At 57.7% G+C, this 18,666-nt stretch overlaps 1 protein-coding gene across 2 annotated transcripts in view; it reads right to left on the bottom strand.

Annotated features, from left to right (window-relative positions):
• The window catches only part of LOC119098807 (sushi, von Willebrand factor type A, EGF and pentraxin domain-containing protein 1), an 82,537-nt gene that overhangs the window by 12,508 nt on the left and 51,363 nt on the right, over positions 1-18,666 (bottom strand). For both annotated transcript variants that reach the window (XM_037221851.1, XM_037221853.1), the window contains exon 8: positions 208-384. In XM_037221851.1, the coding sequence (XP_037077746.1) occupies positions 208-384 (177 nt within the window). The remainder of the gene's footprint in view (positions 1-207; positions 385-18,666) is intronic.

Here is an 18,666-nt window from a genome sequence, read left to right as displayed (position 1 = left end):
TCTGTCAACGTTTGCCACCATTTACGTCATGGTGCATGGGAAGAATCGATTTCAAATTTCAAGTCAGCCCTTCGACTTGTTGGCACGTTCCTATGGCCGTCCACAGAGCTGCGTTGTTAAGCTGAGCATCGTTTCTTCCAAGACAACGCCAAATACGGCACAAGCGACACGCATTGCTGGCAGCCCCGACCGACCCTGACGGCTCACTTTTACAGGTGGGCGGGTATGCGCTGTAGAAGCCGGTGGACAGGCACTCGCGCTCCTCGGGCCCCGAGAGCAGGTGGCCCTCCTCGCAGCGGTAGGCGATCCGGCTGCCCACGTTAAAGTCGGGCGCGATGAGGGTCGAGTTGGGCGGCTGCTCCGGCTTGCCGCAGGTCAGCGGCTCTGTGGCCCGTGTCAGCTGGTCACGCGTGACGTCGGCGGTCACGGTCAGCGCATGCACGCATCAGAGGTGGGAGCGTCGGGCTCGCAGCCCTTCAGACCAGATCAAGCTCTCAGTACTGCCTGTGTCGTCGATGTAAGCAACTGCAAACTGACTGGGCTGGCCCGCCGTGAAGCCGGAGGCGTCTGCCGCTACACGCACTGATCGCACGCACACGCACTGATTGCACTGATCGATGCTACGCGCACTGATCGGTGGAAGACATGACGGGATCTGCCTTCGTGCCGCACTGTGTGGGTGATGATAAGACTGGTAAGATACGGGTGGACAAATATCTAATTTGCTATACTTTGTGCACGCGCATCACATGATTTTTGGTGACAATCTGGATGGTACATGATCATTGATGAGCATCGGTCATCAATGGTAAAACCGTAGTATATTACAAGAATATTAAATTAATAATCGACGACTGCCTACCCGAATCCATTGCCATGGTTTCCGCACGGCCGATCTCCTACCACAGTTCTCCAGATGCATCGCGATGGCGCTGTTTAACGCCGCCACCGCTGCACGGTCGGCCAGACATTCAAGGTTAACACACTCCGGCTGCTCACGGTGCTGGCAGATGAAGTTCAGACGGAGGTTGCAGTTGGTGTCAGACCAGAGCCAGTCCTTGGTGCCGTCGAAGCGAGCGCAGTTCTCCTGGCCGCCGGGCAGGCTCCAGAAGCTGACGCCCAGGTCCTGGCCGTTGATCCACTTCCAGTTGCCGGGGTTCTGCGGGTCACGCACGGCTCCCATCCAGTACTGGCCGTTCGGGTCCTCCCTGGCGGCGAGATCAAGTGCGTCAGGTCGCGGGTCAGATCAGGCCAGCAGTCTTGGCCGCGTGCTGACGGAGACGGCTACATGTGAGCTGGACTTTTCAGCTCGTTGACGCATTGTAGGCAATCAATGGAGACGCGCGATGAAGTAATCACAATGTGCTCGAAAACCAAAGGGCACGGCACATGTTGCACACACACAAAGACTGCTTACTCTGTCATTCAAACATGGACAATACAACAACATGTACGACACTCAACGCTCGCATAAAGTGTCCGGATATGGAAGAGCTCCCTCCATCTCTGCCTCATCCCCTCTTTCAGAGTTGCTACGTCCGTACTTTCTGGAGACCTCTCAGACTCTCGAGCTCTGCCAGATCATTTTTCATGCAGCTCTGCTTCATCTATTTCTCCCTTACCTCTGTCACACCAGTGTGTCTTCCAGTTTTTCATCATCTGAACCTTTCACAAAGCTTCTAGATCTATCTCGTCTTCCTCACGTTTGCCCTCTTCACAGATCCCTGCGCACGTCTCCTCAAAATCTTCCACAGATAATAATGAGTGAACTCCATGAGCTTCTCCCAGCTCCACCTCACCTGTGTCTCCTCCAGAGCTCCCAGCTGAGGAAGCCTTGCAGCGCCGGGTTCGTCTCGTCGATCAGCGTGCCGCCGCGACCCTGACAGAACTCCTGCGCCTCGGCGAAGCTCTGCGGCTGCTGGTTGTAGAAGGTGTAGCACTTGCCGTTGTAGGTGGCGGTGCTGCCTGGCGGCTGGTCCCGGAACTGGGGGCACCGCTCGATCGGCAGCGCCTGCCGCGCACAACCACCAGCCCGGGTCAGACATGAACTGGAGACACCGCTCGATCGGCAGTGCTTGCCGCGCACAACCACCAGCCCGGGTCAGACATGAACTGGAGGGGCACCGCTCGATCGGCAGCGTCCGCCGCGCACAACCACCAGCCCAGGTCAGACATGAACTGGGGGCACCACTCGATCGGCAGCGTCTGCCGCGCACAACCACCAGCCCGGGTCAGACATGAGCCGTAGGCACCGCTCGATCGGCAGCGTCTGCCGCGCACAACCACCAGCCCGGGTCAGACGGGGACGGCGGCGCTGTAGATCAACGGTCCAGGGTAGAGGGTCGAGAGGGTGGGGGGGCATAAGCCGACTTTACTTTGATGTTGCACCGGCTGAGCAATGCATAAGGCCATCGTGTTTAAGTGCGTGTACGTTGTGTTCGGCAGGTTTGGACTCTATGGTGAGTGGACATTGACGACTGGCTCGGCTTGGTTGGCACATTTGGGAGGAGCAAAAATAATTTACTTATTTCGGTTTGCAGAAATAAAGGCACAACTGAAGCTTCTCTGATGCGGGTGAGTTAATGTGGGTGAATATCTTGTATGCTCTGCCTTTACATGTGTTGCCGCCATTGCAGCTTGCGTGTTCGTGCCGTACGGCGAAAATGTAAAAATACCAGAAATAAAATGGTGGGGGGGGGGGGAGGGGCGGATATACTAAGTGGAATGTAGTGAAACAACGGGAATTCTATGTTCTACTGGCGGAGTGTTCCGAACACGACACAACATGGTGCCGGGTAGTTCAGGGCCCACCTGATCGGTGTAGACGAAGGCCTCGCAGATGGAGAGCATCTGGCCGGGCGGTCCCTCGAGGTGGACCGAGATGAACGCCCCAGGCATGGGCGGATTGCATGGCAGGAACAGGGGACGGCCCTCTTCCATGAAGCCTGACGAAGACGGACGGACGCGGTCGACGGGGTCACGTTCAGCATTAAATGAAAGGCAGTGGCTATTGTGGAAAAGGTATCACCCAACGCAATGTGTGTATAATCCATGCACCATCACAAAAGACTTTTCACGTACGTTTTAAGCGTCACTATGCAAATGCAAAGTGAGTGAAAGTAGCCATCCGCATCGAAGTCGAAGTCGCTAGTGCTGTGCGGGTTATTGTGGCTCACTTCCGCCGAACATGACGTGACATTGTGCTCCGAGAACCGGCCTCGTAGCCGCCCAGTGTCGCTGGACTAGAGCGCCCGCCATAACCCGTGCTGGGCTTACCAGTGAAACGGTTGCAGATGGGGTTGATCTTCAGGTCCGGTCTGTTGTTACCGACCCGCACCACAATGGTGGCCGGAATGTTGTCCTCTGCAGCGGGGAGACAAAAGTGGGTCAAACGTATGCATCAGACACAAACAGCGCACCCGCTGATGCCTTACTGGGAGCATCGGCACTGGCGTTCGCGACATCCGGGTTTTCTTGTTGAGGGCGGGTTGCGGCCAATCTCTATCCATTCCTAGGCTCGCTCGGGCCCAGACGCGACAAGCTGCGGTGTCCATGTTAGTACAGTCTGCTGCTGTGCAGCACCCGTACCGTGGGGTTGTCATCTGTTTTTAGCTGGGTCAGCGGGGCCAGAGGGATCGGCGTGATCGGTGGGATCGGCGGGATCGGAGGGATCGGAGGGATCGGAGGGACCGACTGAACCGGTAGGATAGGCAGAAACAGCGGGATAGGTGGGACTGGAGAGACCGACTAAACCGGTGGGGTCGGCAGAATCGGCGGGATAGGTGGGGGTTAGTGTGGTCGGTGGGACCGACTGAACCGATGGGATCGGCGGGCCGGCGGGACTGGTCCCCGCCAGGCGGCGACCCTGCGGCGTTCGACCGCCCGGCGCCTCTCCCCGTGACCGGAGTCGTGCGTGAGAGCTGACGGGCCGTTCAGTCGGAACCTGGCCGGAGCCGTTACTCCGCCGGTGGCACGCGCTGGCGCCGATCACCGACCCCTGACGACAGCCCCGTCCGCAGGCGTTGGAGCCAACCGCTGGCCCTCTCTGCAGTCATCGGCGCCGACCGCTAACCCTCGACGACAGCCCGCGCTCAGGCACGAGAGCCAACCGTCGGTTCTTCACGGTACCCGAGACCTTCACAGCACTGCGATGTTGACCTCGATATTGCTCTGCCGAGTTGGCGGGTTTGTGGCGTGTAAGGCATGCGCGCGCAGAAAGTGTGAAGCGGCTGACGATGAACACGGTGGCCAAGCCTAAGCGTTGCAAAACACTGAGTTTTAATCCCCCGGAAACGCTCTGGAGCTTCGTCACTGAAAGATGGCGTGGCCCATCTTTCATTTAGTCTTCGCGCTGTTCCAAATGGGGTCGCTGCATATGCCAAGTCGAACGTATCTAATTTTTTTGCACGCTGTAAACAAAGTACGCGAGCAGACCACATCAACTTGGGAACCTCACGTCTGGAAACATCGCAAAAGCGGCTAGCACAGCTAGTGCGCGCGCGATGGTCCGAGTCAGGAACAGTCTCCCCAGGCCGGCACGGGTCTTCACGTGACTGGCAGTGTGACGGGAGACCGGTCCGGCGCAGGGGAAGAACCGGTCCGATGCGTCGGGTCGTGCTACCCGCCCCGCCGACCGCCGTCTGGCGAGCACCACCCACTCGCGAGGAATGTGGCGAGGAGGCCACCGCGGCGACCAGGAGAGGGCGCAGACCAGCGGCGTCCGGATGTTGACGGCCCATGCGCTTGCTGACGCGTTTGGTTCGACGTAGATCGGAGATATAGTTTTAGGCCTAGTCACCATTAAGGGTTGTTGTAAGATTACACGATGCTCCCAGCATATGACCCTAAACAAATAATGCACGCATATGCCGATCACTTGCTACGTGTGTGGGAGTGGATTTAATGCCCTGATGTGTTTGGAATGGCGGGAGCCATATGAATGTGTGGCGACGATTTATTAATAATGTAGACAAGGAAGACATGCAATGGCACAAAGTACGTTGAATAGAGAGCCGTTATAGGAGCGAGACAGACGTTGTTTTGAGACGAAACAGTGTCAGCAGGTCCAACCCGACAATGAGAAAGTTCTGTGTTTCACCTAAGCTGACAACAAACCTAAGGCTCAGCTAACGAAGCCGGACATTTTGCCAGAAAGAGCTAATTGGACACGCCTCAGTGATAAAAGCAGTTCGAGAAACGCACGGATTGCTCGTTAAGACCTCCAGTCATGCAACGTGAAACTCGATGAACTTCAGTGATGACAACAGCTTGATTAAAAGTGGAGAGTGAAGATGAACGGCTTCAATCCTCCAAAACAAAATCCGAACAAGGTCGTCTGAGGCTGCCTAGTTTTCGGGTCGGCTGCTGGCCGGCCCGCCTCTGCCGTCCACCGGCTGCTTCCTGTGATACAACGCAGCTTGGCTTGAGCATTGCTCGGCATCACTCGTGCGTGCGTTCCCGGCTATCATTAAGGCTTCCTTCGTGTTTTGTCACGCCCTCAGGCCATCACCTATGTCAGCGAGAAACGGAACGGCAAAACCTCCTTCAAAACGACAGATCTCCACCTCAGTGTTTCGTTAGCCACGACAACCTGGCCGTCCCGACACACCGTATTGGAGCAAAGCATCCGCGCCCGGAATTTTGTCTTTCTTCCTTTCTCCGACACTCCGCAACTACCCACCAATCATGAGCCTCCAAAAACGTATGTGCCACGGCACTTAGAATGACCTAAACATATCTTCTGCTCGCAGCTTGTGGCAATGTTGGCGCTACGTGAGCATGCAGTAGAACTCCTAAAAGCCCAGACAATCCAACCCCGCTCCGACCCAACAGCACCAGCACCGCAACCGCGATCAACTCACCGCAGCACGAGCGTCCGAAGTCCAGTCGCACCAGCTGCACCATGTACGGCTCCAGCAGGTTGACGTACCACAGCGGCGACGTCTCCTGCTCGGTCAGCGTGCACGTCTTGGGGTTGAAGAAGCCACTCGTGCTGCCGTCCACCGCCTTCTGGGGGATGCCCCCCTGCGCCGTGGACGACTGCATGGGCGCCTTGCCGGCCGCCACGTTGATGACTGTGGGAACAGCGCAGGTGACGATGACATCGACAGTTTCGGGCGGCATGCTTTGGAGTCAAGCGCTTTGGGTGTAATTTACTGTGTCGGAGGCAGGGCAGCGGCATCATATGCCGCTAAGGCTATCGGGGAGGGACGGCTGTCGAAGAACAACTGTCATTGTAACGCCTCATTCCTCACGTCACCGTCATTGTAACGCCTCATTCCTCACGTCACCGTCACTGTAACGCCTCCTTCCTCACGTCACCGTCACTATAACGCCTCCTTCCTCACGTCATCGTCATTGTAACGCCTCATTCCTCACGTCACCGTCATTGTAACGCCTCATTCCTCACGTCACCGTCATTGTAGCGCCTCACTCCTCACGTCACCGTCATTGTAACGCCTCATTCCTCACGTCACCGTCATTGTAACGCCTCATTCCTCACGTCACCGTCATTGTAACGCCTCATTCCTCACGTCACCGTCATTGCGACGTCACCATCTAACGACGCACACGCAGTCAGTTGACAGAGTGTGCGGATGTTGTGAGTTTAATAGATATCACCGATGTCAAAGCGGACGGGGAAGTACGGTAGGTGCGGTAGGTGCGGTAGTTGCGGTAGATGGGGAGAACGTTCGTCACTGGTAGCAGTCAGCAGTGTAAGGTTCATAAGTGTCCAAATGGGGACGATTTCAAGGATAGGTGGGGGCGCGCACATCTCCATCGCCGTATAGCTCAGGGAGGGGACACAGAGGATCATAGCCAGGCACGTGCCGGACAACCTCCACAGTAGCGGGGGGGGGGGGGGGGGCGTGACCGAAGGAGGAGTGGCCACTTCCGCAGGAGCTTTTACTGCAGCATGGCCAGCAAGCTACGAGTGCTGACGCCGTCAGCATAGCTGCCGAGGCCGCGCTATCAGCGATAGCAGAGTCCACAAGGTTTTGCAGGACGTGTCTCTGATACCGCGGGCCAGCGATACGGAAGTGCCCACAACGTTCGGGCATTTCTTCGTCGCACTGGCCGCGAGGAGGTTCCGGGAGCTCGGCGATATGGCACGTTATCGTGACCCGCCGGACAAACATGGGCCAAATCCGATACAAACGTGACATCGAACGTGGGGAGAGAAGCTTCTGCAGTCGCGTCTGGAATGCGGGCAGCGTGACGCCGTTGGGCGTCCGAGCGTCTGGCGTCATCAAGGAACATGAAGTAGGCGTCGCTTCGTAACTTAAGGGCTTCTACATACATGACATAGGAACATCCACGCAAATCAAAGCAAGGAACGAGCAAAATGGCATTCCGCACCGGTGACCTCAAGGCACGCGCTGTGGAGAAACAGAGTCAGCCAGTTTTTGGGTGCCTTGGGGCCGGTCAGAAAACTGCCGCAGCTGTTCCCACCCCGCTGCCACTCAACATGCCCGCCAGCATCCCGCCTGTTACGTCGAGCCGAAACAAAGGCGACCTGGAGCGAGCGTTGCTCGGCGCAATCGGCACGACCGCTCTCACAAGAAGCCGGATACACACCGCCGGCTCTCTTCTCCGACCTGTTTGTACACAGAGTGTTCCGCCGCCCACGGCCGGAAAAGCGCCAATTATGCCCGGCTCGGGCGGCGCGTGACCCATATCCGAGACAGCCCGGGTCCGCGCCACTGCAACACCTGCCGCCGGCGCGGCCAACACCGGCGGCAGCCGCCCAGCCGCCGCCGTGATGGATGCCCGCACGGCCTGCGCCACAAACGCCGCAGCCTGCGCCGCAAATGGCGCGCGCGCCGCGTCCCGCCCGGTCGCCATATGGCACCGGCCGGGTAGCGTCTGCCAGATTGTGGCGGCCGGCCGGCCGGCCGTCAGCGTTCCCACGCGGTCGACAGGGACGCGGAGCGTGTCACTGACGGCCGGCCGGCGCCGGCTCTGGAGAGGTCCGGACCGGACCAGACCGGATCAGACCGGGCTGGACCTGAGCGCGGCGGGAGGACTCCGGCTCTCCGGCGGAGGACGGTCGGGTGTCGCGAGGTCGGTGTCAGCAGCCGCTGGACGGGATGTGGTGATCGCTGTGAGGAGGTCGTCACGGGGCGCACGAGCCAGTCGGCCCACTCCCAACGGCTCGTAACTCGGCTCTCCGGGTGGTCGGATCTCATCGCGCAGATCTCAGCTAGCCGGAGCTGGTAGGTCACTTGTATCTAAACATGACCCACCGTGGTGTGATTAAAACAGACCCATGGATATATCGAGCAAGTGTAATGAGCGCGGACAACACCGCAGCGCCGTTTTTGACCCATCAGTTGAAGGACTAAATGACAGGAAGGACTAAGATATGATTAAGGCATGCCACAACAGATCTGTAGTCTTGCGCCATTTTTGCCCGCCCGCATTCAAAGTTGAAGAAGCCAGCCGCCAAGCTTGTGAAGGACCAACAAAGAGGAAAACAGTGTCAGCGGCCAGCTGTCCTGGAAACTGCGACCATACACCAGTGCAGATGTAGCTGCCCTGGCTTTCCCTTGGCAGAAACAGTCCATGTATTGTTACTTGCAGTGGGTTTAGTGTAAACGTTTGGAAAACGGGCCATTATCTGTTTCACGGACACCATATGTGACTTCATCTATAGCAGAACATGCTATTGTTGTTTCTCCGGGGTATCCTTCAGTGGCACAAACGGTGTCAGAGAAATGCAGCCCAACACGAGTGCTGCCTTATTTAAAACGTACAGGTGCGTATGGTTTAAGGCACGTGGGCTAGAGAGCCAACTGCTATTGCTGGTGTAAGTAAATCTCCATTATCAGAAGCAATCAGTGTAGCTACATCGATGTAGAAGTATCAGAATTTTGCGGGAGGCCAGAAACGTGAGCATATGAATAAAAGACTAAGTATATGACGCCACTGACTGTTAAAACACTCAGCATGCTGCGGCTCTCCGTTAAATGGAAATGTGAATGCAGATCGGCATTGCAATTCATTCCATCCTGGGAATCTGATGTCTAACTGTAAACTGATGGCTAACCGGACTTATTCTCGAGAACTGAACGGTGCCGAACACTTCAGCAGCAGCTGCCCCGCTTCGGTCACGTGGTACACTCCCGCTGCGGTGACGTGGTACACTCCCGCTGTGGTGACGTGGTATGGTCCCGCTGCGGTGGCGTGGCATGCCCCTCTGTGGTGACCTGGTATGCCCGCTGTGGTGACCTGGTATGCCCCGCTGCGGTGACGTGGCATGCGCCCGCCGCGGTGAGGTCGTATGCTCCCGCTCGGATCACGTAGTATGCCCCCGTTTCGGTCTTCTCGCGTACATCATTCGGTCACGACGCGTACGATAGCAACGGCCGGCGGCACACGGGCGCCAGGAGAGGGCCGGACGCTTGAACTGTGATGTGAGGGCTTGGAGCGGGGAAGTGCAGGATGGAAACGAAGCAAAAAGTTTTCGGCAGTCCGGGAACATGCCATGCTGGACGCATGGGATGACGTGTGGTGCTTGGCTCATCGTCAGTGGGTCGTAGGGCCCATCCAAATCATCTCTAAATTTGTTATTGATCTTGCGGAGTACATGGCGCGAAAACAGTACAAGGTAACGATGTTGTAGTCTGTGATGCACACTAACGAGTAAATAACGGACAGATTTTCGGAACATTTAGAGAAAGAGCTTCGAAAGTAGGCATAACTATTCAACACCCACACTTCAAACATCGACCCGGAAGCAAACGAGTTTCTCCACTGGAGCGTCGTGCCCCTTCCGGTTCGACCGTGCCAGTCTCCCCATCACCCGACCCATCGCCTCTCTGCTCTCTCTGCTCTGCTCTCCTCTCTCGGACCGGACCTGCCGCCGCGGCCGCGGGGCCGGTCGCGGTGGCGGCTGACCGGTCGTCAGAGGCCCGGGGCGCGCTGGCAGAAGCCCGACCCGAGCCATCTGGCGGCCGTCGGCGGCACGCCGGGCGCCCACTGAGCCGTGAACGCCGGCTAACAGTACCGGCGCCGCGGCCCGCTGCATTACCATGGTGAGCGGCCGGCCGCGGGCGGCTGACTTGTGGCCCCCTGACCGAGTGGCCGACCCGATACGGCCCGCTCCGCCGCCACGGCCGAACCGTCAGCCGCCGTCAGCGGTGACACCGTCACGCTGCCGCTGGCGACGGCCGGACCATCCATTGCAGGCCAGGTGAGACGATTAAAAAAATATATATACATATATCCGCCCATTTGTGATGTTGGTTGTACATCGTCCGAAGAGTTATGTACGTTAGGCCTTTCCTCTCTCCACGTTTTCCTCTAACACACATCTGTGCGCCGAGGACAGCAGATTCTTTCAGCCGTCGGCGCCCTAGCCTTCTGTGCGACTGGCCAGGCTGCGTCGCGCGCGTGCCGGGGTTTGAGTGAGCCCAGCGCGAGTTTGGTTTTACCCAGCGCGGGTTTGGGTAAGCCAAGCGCGGGTTGTGGCCGGCCGCCGGGTGTGCTAAATAGGCCAGCGGCAGCTGACCGCGGCCGGCGACCCTGCTGCTTCTTCGGGCGCGGCATGCACGTGACGGTGTGTGCCGCGTACGGACCGACGCTCCGAGGCGTCACGGGGGCGCGCGCGCTCGGTATGTCAGCTGCGACTGAGGATGGGCGGTGGCGTGCCGCTCTGCCAAGACCTCATGAGGAGCGAGCGCTTGCTTCTTGCATTGGACGGTGAAGATCACCTGAAGCGATTTGTATTCAGGTGGTCGATTGGTGGATGCTTGATAGCTGTGCCGGTCACCGTGACCAAGTCTATCTTTTTCCGGCTGTTTTCACAATTCGGGATTGTGGAATGTTTTCCTAACGGTGGTAAATGGGCGGTATCTCATCACGCCACACTCCTCAAGTGCGGTTCAACACATGACCGTTGTGATGCATACGCATCAGCGCTAGCTTCCTTTCACTTGGCTCTCCTCCAAGCTTAGTGCTCTGTTGTGTGGCTGTCATCGTCGGCCACCATCACTGGGCATTGTTGATATTGCCGCCATTACCATAAACACCCGGACATGAAACCTTCCGCTTGATGGAGCACAACGCGCTAATTTTCCGCCCGAGCCGACAGCAAGCCTTCCCTTCTAACGGTGATCTTTCTGTGCTCACGCCACGATCATCCCAGAGTCATCATGCGCTTCCTGCCGCGAGAGAACACACACGGGAGGACCGTTGGATATCAGTCCCGTTGGCCGCCGCCTGCAGCGACTTTGTGTCAAATCTCGCGAGCAGACTCGGGCCCGCCGGCCCGCGAGGCGCCGGCGGCACAGTGACACCGTGAGGCGTGACACCGTGACGCGTAACACCTTGACACCGTGACGCGCGACACCGTGACGCTCGAGGCGCGGCGGCGTGGCCGGACCGGCGGCGCTCCATCTGCCCGGCACACACGCGGCCGACCCGGAGTTGGGCCCGCTGGACCGGAACGGAGCACAGGAGACCGCCGCGCCGCCGGGCGTCGGCCGGATCCTCGCCCTGATCAGTCGAGGTCGCCCACCAGCTCTCCTCGGCTAGCGGTACGCGGAGCGGCCCGTCACGCAGGCAGCCGGGCAGGTCAGGAGTGGCCAGGTCATGCTCAAATGCAGGTGCAGAAATGGAGCTTAATTATTGACATCACTTGAGGACACTACGGACACCAGATCGGGGGCCTTATTTAGCGAACCGCTTTAAACCGGGTTTCGCATATAGCGTGTAATTCTTCCAAGTCATCAGTTTGGCACTGGAGGGTGTCGAATGGGTTTGACTAGTCTTGCCTCTACACTAACGATCCGCGACGTGAAAGGGCCAGAAACCTCACTACCGGATCATCGGGGCAGGCGGACGCACCGAGTCGCCCGCCACCGCCCAAGGGGATAACGTCCGCCGCGCTGAAGGGTCGGGGTCAGCCGTCACGCCTGTCAGATGACGTCACACTCTGCCCTGGCGCGGTGCCAGACACTGCAGCTGCGCACAGCGGCCACCGTCAGGGCGTCTCGGCGATTTGCAGGGCTTTGACCCCGCACTGACAGCTGCGCCACTTTCACAGCGAGATTCCAGTGAATCCGGAAACTCCACCTCGCTTAAGACGCTGTTCCACACAGGAGTGACCTGTTGCAAGATTGAAAGACCACGTGACTCCTGATCTACATTCGCTAAAACGTGCATGGTCACGTCTTTCTGTGAGGGTGATCGGTATACCAGACTCTTTCCCCCCGTCTGGCGCGCCCACGTCAGCCGGATCCGGACCACCCCGACCGATGCTGGACCACCCGTCATCCACGGCCTCAACAGATCCGGACTACCCGAGCGATGCTGGACCACCCGTCATCCACGGCCTCAACAGATCCGGACTACCCGACCGATGCTGGACCACCCGTCATCGCTGACATTGTGTTAGCCGCGTCACGCCGGCCTCGGCCGCCGACCGAGCCCGGCCGGCCGGCGGCAGGCGCGGCGCCGGCGCTGGCGGCGGCAGCAGCGTCCACCGCGCTGCCCCCGGCCGCCCGGGCGTCGCGGTCGTGCGGGCCGGGTGCGGTGACCCAGTTACGGCGGCTGCCGACCCGCCGCTGCCGGGGTCGGCGCGCGTCCTCGCCGGCTCAGCGCGCAGGACAGCGTGCAGGCGTAGGAGGGGAAGGGGGAGGGGAAGCCGCTGACACCCGGTGGTGGTTGGTACTCGGCGGGGGCGATTCAACGAGGGATTCCTTTCTGCAATCGTGAGTGAGTTGGTGGACGCATGCAGCAATATCGGAAATCAACATCCTGTATCGGTGAGCCGGCACGTTTGGTGGTGGATGAGTGTTGCAGTGTCCTGTACCAATGTCACGGTACGTATCGACGCATACGATGCATGGCGGTGGATGGGTGTAACATGACGGGTGCGGCCCATCCGCTCCCAGATCCGACATCGATCGCTGCTTCTGACCTCTGCTGGACAGACACTGGGCCACGTTCGGCACGCCCGTCGGCTGGCGACCGCTCGACCGAGGCCTCCGGAGCCCGTCACACGGCGATGGTGGACCGGCTGGGAGCCGGTAGCCGCTTCTCGGTCTCACAGCCCGGCCGTGGCCAGAACCCCGCCGGTCTCTCCAGGTGGCGTGACATGTCGTCATTCAACCAAAAAGCATCTGAATTTGTCATTCTTACACACGGTATGGCCTAGTAGGATCATGGTAGCAGCTTTTGGCAAAGTGATGTTGTGTCGCTACCGGCAGGCAGGCAAAGGCACTAGGACATCCGGAACCGTTGGGCAACTAGAAAACCACCGGCGCGAATGACGCAGCGGACCCCAAGTCTTCCGGGACCGGAGGCGGGCGGCGAAACAGACACCGGATGTCAAGATCTCTGATGGATCGACTCGACGCTGCGCGCTGGTGCTGCCTGTAGCGTTGGTCACGACCGGCGGCCCGTGGCCACGCACGGCGGCGGAGAGACGCACGTGGCGCACCAGCGTCAATTGTCAGACAGCCCGGCGGCTCGTCAGCCAGCTGACCGCAGCGCAGAACGGCTGCTGGACAACGGCATGTGACACCGATTGTCTGACCACCTCCGCGGAAGACAGGTGAGGCTGGCCCCACCTACGCGACCGTTCATTGGTGGAAATACCGGTGACAACCATCATCAGATTCTGATTGTGTTAAAAACCCATCTTCTTCCTCAACAACGTCGCCATATGTCGGCCGAGGCCCGTTTGACCCTCGCTAAACGCGCCTCTTCCTCGTCATGTGGCCGAGCTGCACTCGCCGAGGAGGAGTGGCAGATGGGCGTTCCAGACCTCGCCGTGTTCCGGGAGGGATGGTCCCGTCGGTAACGGTGCGGCCGCAGCTGACCTCGGGTCACAGCGAGGAGGCGGGTCAGGACATGGGGATGGGCTCGCATCACTGGTGGACGCCTCATAAGCGCAAGCCTGTGCAACGGACGCGTGCACAGCGGCGAAACTCGCGCCCGTCACGGATGGAGGGAAGCCGCCTTACAATCAGAGTGTGGTGATGTGTTGCATTGCCGCTGACAGCCCTGGCCAGAGAGACAATGGCGAGGCCGTGTCAGTGACGTCCTGGGAACGCCCAGCCCCACGTTCTCTGTGGCACAGGGGAATCCGGTGTACTGGATCTCGATCGTGAGCAATTTTGGCGCCGTTTAATGTCAATTGTCGAGCAGATAAAGACGGCAGCTGTTGTGACCTCATTTCCACAATCGAAAAGAGCTCGCGCCTCGAAATGCCGGTAAAAGTCGCCGCTGGCCCCGCGCCCGTGTATGAATCACTGAACAGTTGCAGGCTACCTGCGCCGCCAGAGATTTCTCCTGCTGCCGAGAAACGCTGACACGGAACTCATGTCGAAACACTGAAGAAGTGATGACGTCACTAGAGTCCGGTGCGTTACCCCTGACAACGAACCTGAATTTAACGGATGCATTTGGCGCCCAAAACGACGATAAATCGCGACAGAGGTACTCTGTTTTGTAAAAAAATATATATATATTTACTGCTTGTGACATTCGCAGCGATAGTGACTTAACTAACTGGCTGCGCGCCTGGAGATTGTATTTTCATGGCTCATTGGTTCGGTCTCATTGAATGACGAACGCTTCCTGAAAACGCGTTCCACTCTTCCGCCTCGGGGCTTTCACCACGCCAGGCATGATTCAAAGCGATCAGACGAATCCAGAGGCCCCAATTATTGATGTGTTTTTGCCTCGCCTATCGATCCGATCGGGGGCCTGTTTTTTGGCGCCAGCCAAGCAGCACTGAATAGCAGTCCACGAGTGCCAGAGCCAACCGAGCAACAGTCAAGGCAACTGGCTAGACTAACCGATCTGTGACCAAGGGCGGCGATGGAGCCGGCCTGGGAGGAATCGGACCGGAGTGGCCGGACCGGACCGGACAGGACTGACGGCACCGGACCGGGACGTCCGGGCCCCCCAGACTGGAGGCAAGCCTGCCCCCGGCGCAGGGGCCGGAGAGCAAGAGGTGGCGCTGGCTGCGGAACTCTCGCGAGGCGCTCCACCGTGACGGAGGACTGCGTCACGTCGGTAACTTTCCTAAGCTCTCGAGTGGAGCGTGACGGTGCGGAGTGGCGCGCCGCAGGCAGTCACGAGCTGCAGGGTCGTTTGGAGCTGATATGCCTGTCCCACTGTTCCTGGCAGCGCAGCGTCTATTAGAGAGCTCTTCCACCCTCCAAAAAGCAGCCACCTGATGCAAGCGTGCCTCAGGCTAAACGGGGAAATGAATGACTCTCAAGTATGGCGAATACAATCACTGAGTTTCTCTAGAAGCGAAATTCTGCTGCGTTTCCGTATCGTGTTATCAAATGCCAATCGATATGTCAGCGGTTTGGAGGAGGCCACCATCCACATTTTGAAGCCATCACAAAAGCCCTATGCAATGCATATTTGAGATCGATAACCGGTCTTTCACGTTACACTAGAAAGTGAACCGGTGTCACCCCGCGCATACGATAAGCAAGTTATTTTGATTAAATTTCCAGCATAAAAAGCTGTTTAATGCCGTGAACAGAATGTTTCGCTTTTAGAGTGACTTCAGGTATCCCAGTGCGACAGTTGCCATCAGTGCACTGACAGGGAGCCTGTAAAGGGCAGCTCCTGGCAAAGACCAACCAATTTGCCGTCATGTGTTGGGGCAAAGTTGTGGTGCTGCTGATGTAACTGAATGCGTCTCATGCACCAGATGGTAGCTGGGGACGTTTGATTAAAATTATTTGGGAACAAGCCTACTTTGATCGGCTTGTATTTCAACCCTTTATGGCCAAATTCATTTGAAAGCAAAGAGCATTGTAAAGTATGTTTTGACCGCAAAATGGTTTATAGAATCTGTTTTCTCCACCAAGTACATGTCTTTCATCTTTTTTAGAGGTGCTGGGCAAGAACGTCACTGGAAGAGCCTTTACGGTGAAAAGCTTTCATGGTCTGCTGAACAACCGTCCGTTTACCCGGAAGGTGATGATTTGTATTCTATGTGCTCGGACAGGCCGCATGTAAAACACCCGACGTTATTTGATTCCACAGCTGTCCCTAACTCAGTAATAGTCAGGTGCACGGAAGTCATAAGTCCCCCCTGCATGTTGCACCTTTCAAGAATCCCTTCCTGATGGACCGACGTCACCACGCCCTCAGACCGCCGGCGGCTGCTCCTCGGCTCCTCCAGCTCGCCTCTGGCCGGGCGGCTGGGACAACAGCCTCACCCGCACGGCGGACCGCCCCGGCCGGCGGCGGCGGCCAAGGCTCCAGCCTGCGGCCTCGTGCGGGTGGGAATGCGCCGCGTGCTCCGTGGCTCGTCTAACGGCACCCGAGAGGCCGACGGGGCGGCCGGCGGCCGGCGCCGAGGGGAGGCTCCGCTGGTCAGAGGGGTGCAGGAGTAGGGCACGACGGGCAACTTAAAGGTGAGGTAAGGTGGGACTGGCAGAGGCTCGACTAGAGGCTACGGGCTTCCTAGGCAGTTGCTTTGTTCAGTGATGGATTGTGTTGGAATGACGCTAATCTAGGAGGTAATGCGGCCTTCTGTGATAGATGATGAGCCAATAAATATCGCCTGATAAAACATGATGTATGAGAAACTCACAGGCACCACTGCATCATCTGACATTCTTGCGTCCCGTGTAAAGCATACGGCCTCTTCAAAGCATGAGCGAATAATACGATTTCAAATGCTTTGAGAGCAGAGGGTGATCACGTCCGACTTCATCTCAGACTGCATTTCCTCACAGCAGCCTAGCCCACACAGAGACTATATTTTTTCACAGGATGCTAACCCGCAGCGGCGACTACTCCGTCGCAGCACTGCCCCGTCCTCAGTTACAAACGGGAGGAATCGATGCAGAGCAGTTTAATTTTGTTTAAAGATTCGATCCGAACCCTTTGAATGGATGGATTTCTAGGATCAGAGCTCACGTTGAGCAGTGCTTGTGTGAGCCCTGACCCCTACCACCCGATCACGTAATTCCATGTCAACGGCAGCATTTGGTGGTGAAAGCTTAGCGTGCCGCACTGCTCGGCACGGTCCGTCCTACCCTCTGATGTCAACTGACCTTCAGCGCGACCACCGCCACCGGCCGCAGGTCACACCTGTCAAGGGCCAACAGCGAGCGCCTTAAAGCGACTCGAACCCACCCCGCCACGGGTGGGTGGGTCGGAAGGCAGACGCTCTAACCACGTGGGCCACTGGGACGGCTTTGACGGACGTGGACGGACGGACAGCTGGCATTACTTGCAACCGACAGAGCTCCAGTAAAAAGGCGCCACTCCTGGGGACCGCCTCCGTCAGCTGAAGGATAGCGCGTGAATTGGGACCGGCGGCAGCGGCCGGCACGCGCCGCCGAGCAAGTGTCACCGAGCGCCGCGGGCGAGTCCATTACGCCGGACGGGTCCATTCGAGGCGGCCGGTGGCCAGTGGCCGGCGCGGCCCGGTGACGGCGGAAACTGGCAACGTCAATTTCTCATTAGGCGCCGGCTGGCTGCGGCCGGCACAGAAAGCCAGCGAGCCGGCGCGACCGCCGCCTCTCGGCTGCCGCAGATAGCGGTGGCGGAGCGCCGCGCCGCCGCCGCCGCCGCCGACGACGACGACGACGCCGCCATATGCTCGGCGGAGGCTAATGAGGAGATGAGGAGACAACTGGGCAGCGCTCCCAGCGGAATGTCTGTACACTGATAAAGGATGCAGGCTGATTTACGGCAAAAGCGCGACGCCAGATGGTCCAGGTTTGTTCTAATTGTGTCGGTATCATGCAGAAGTTTCCGGCTAAATTTACCAGTCCAAACGAAGCCGCACGTAGTCCACCAGGCTTTGGCAGTGTAAGAGATGAGCGATAAGCTAGCATGCGTAGTAGTGTGCATATTCTGAATAGAACACCAGATAATCATAGTTACTTTGCAGAGGTGCCACAAACGAAGACACAACACGAGTGGGTGCCCGCGCGTGCACGCCTCAAGCACCTTCGACGCGGTAAGCCAGTGTTGTCGCGGTTTTGGCGGTCAGCTATCAATGGGACACCTCATCATAGATGCAACAGTCCCGTTCACATCGGATAGGCTGTGAACGGTAGCACTATGAAGGGATATGAAATCCAGACCTTCACGGCACGAGAAAGCGCGATGTGAAAGGGGTTTGACGGTCTTATGGTCGGTGAGGTGGGCTGCTTGTTCCAGGGCTGTTCCAGGGTTGGAGGTAAAGGGGGAAAACGGAGGAACACAATGCTTAAGTATATTGTATATAATAAGTATGTATAAGTATATATAAGTATATATTACCTTGTATACAGTATCTCTCGGGCATTATGGGTTTTACATATTTGTATCTGTGCTTTAATGCCAGCTAGTTCTGAGCGGGAACGCCACAAGTGGCCACTTTATTCTTGGATCCACCAATCGTCGGGCAATGAGAAAAATGAAGCAAAGGGAATGACTATCCTTTACTCACATTACCTCAAGACTGAGGTTGTGTAGGCACTTTGTACGTGAACCCAGCCACAACTGTCTGTATTTCTAGGATGTTTGGTTGATACAGATGAATTCTTGTCACCGGCGAGTAATAGCAAAAATTAACGTTTGGAAGCATTTCGAGAACATTTTTTATATACGAGCCCGGAGCGGGAGCTTTCTAATACCTTGCGAACAATCCCAGTGCCCCTCCCCTCCCACCCTACCACTATCGCC

This window comes from Pollicipes pollicipes, unplaced genomic scaffold, assembly GCF_011947565.3.
Source record: "Pollicipes pollicipes isolate AB1234 unplaced genomic scaffold, Ppol_2.1 Scaffold_4740;HRSCAF=5597_pilon_pilon_pilon, whole genome shotgun sequence".
In the NCBI taxonomy this organism is placed as follows: Eukaryota; Metazoa; Arthropoda; class Thecostraca; order Pollicipedomorpha; family Pollicipedidae; genus Pollicipes; species Pollicipes pollicipes.
This window is presented reverse-complemented; position numbering and strand designations above follow the sequence as displayed.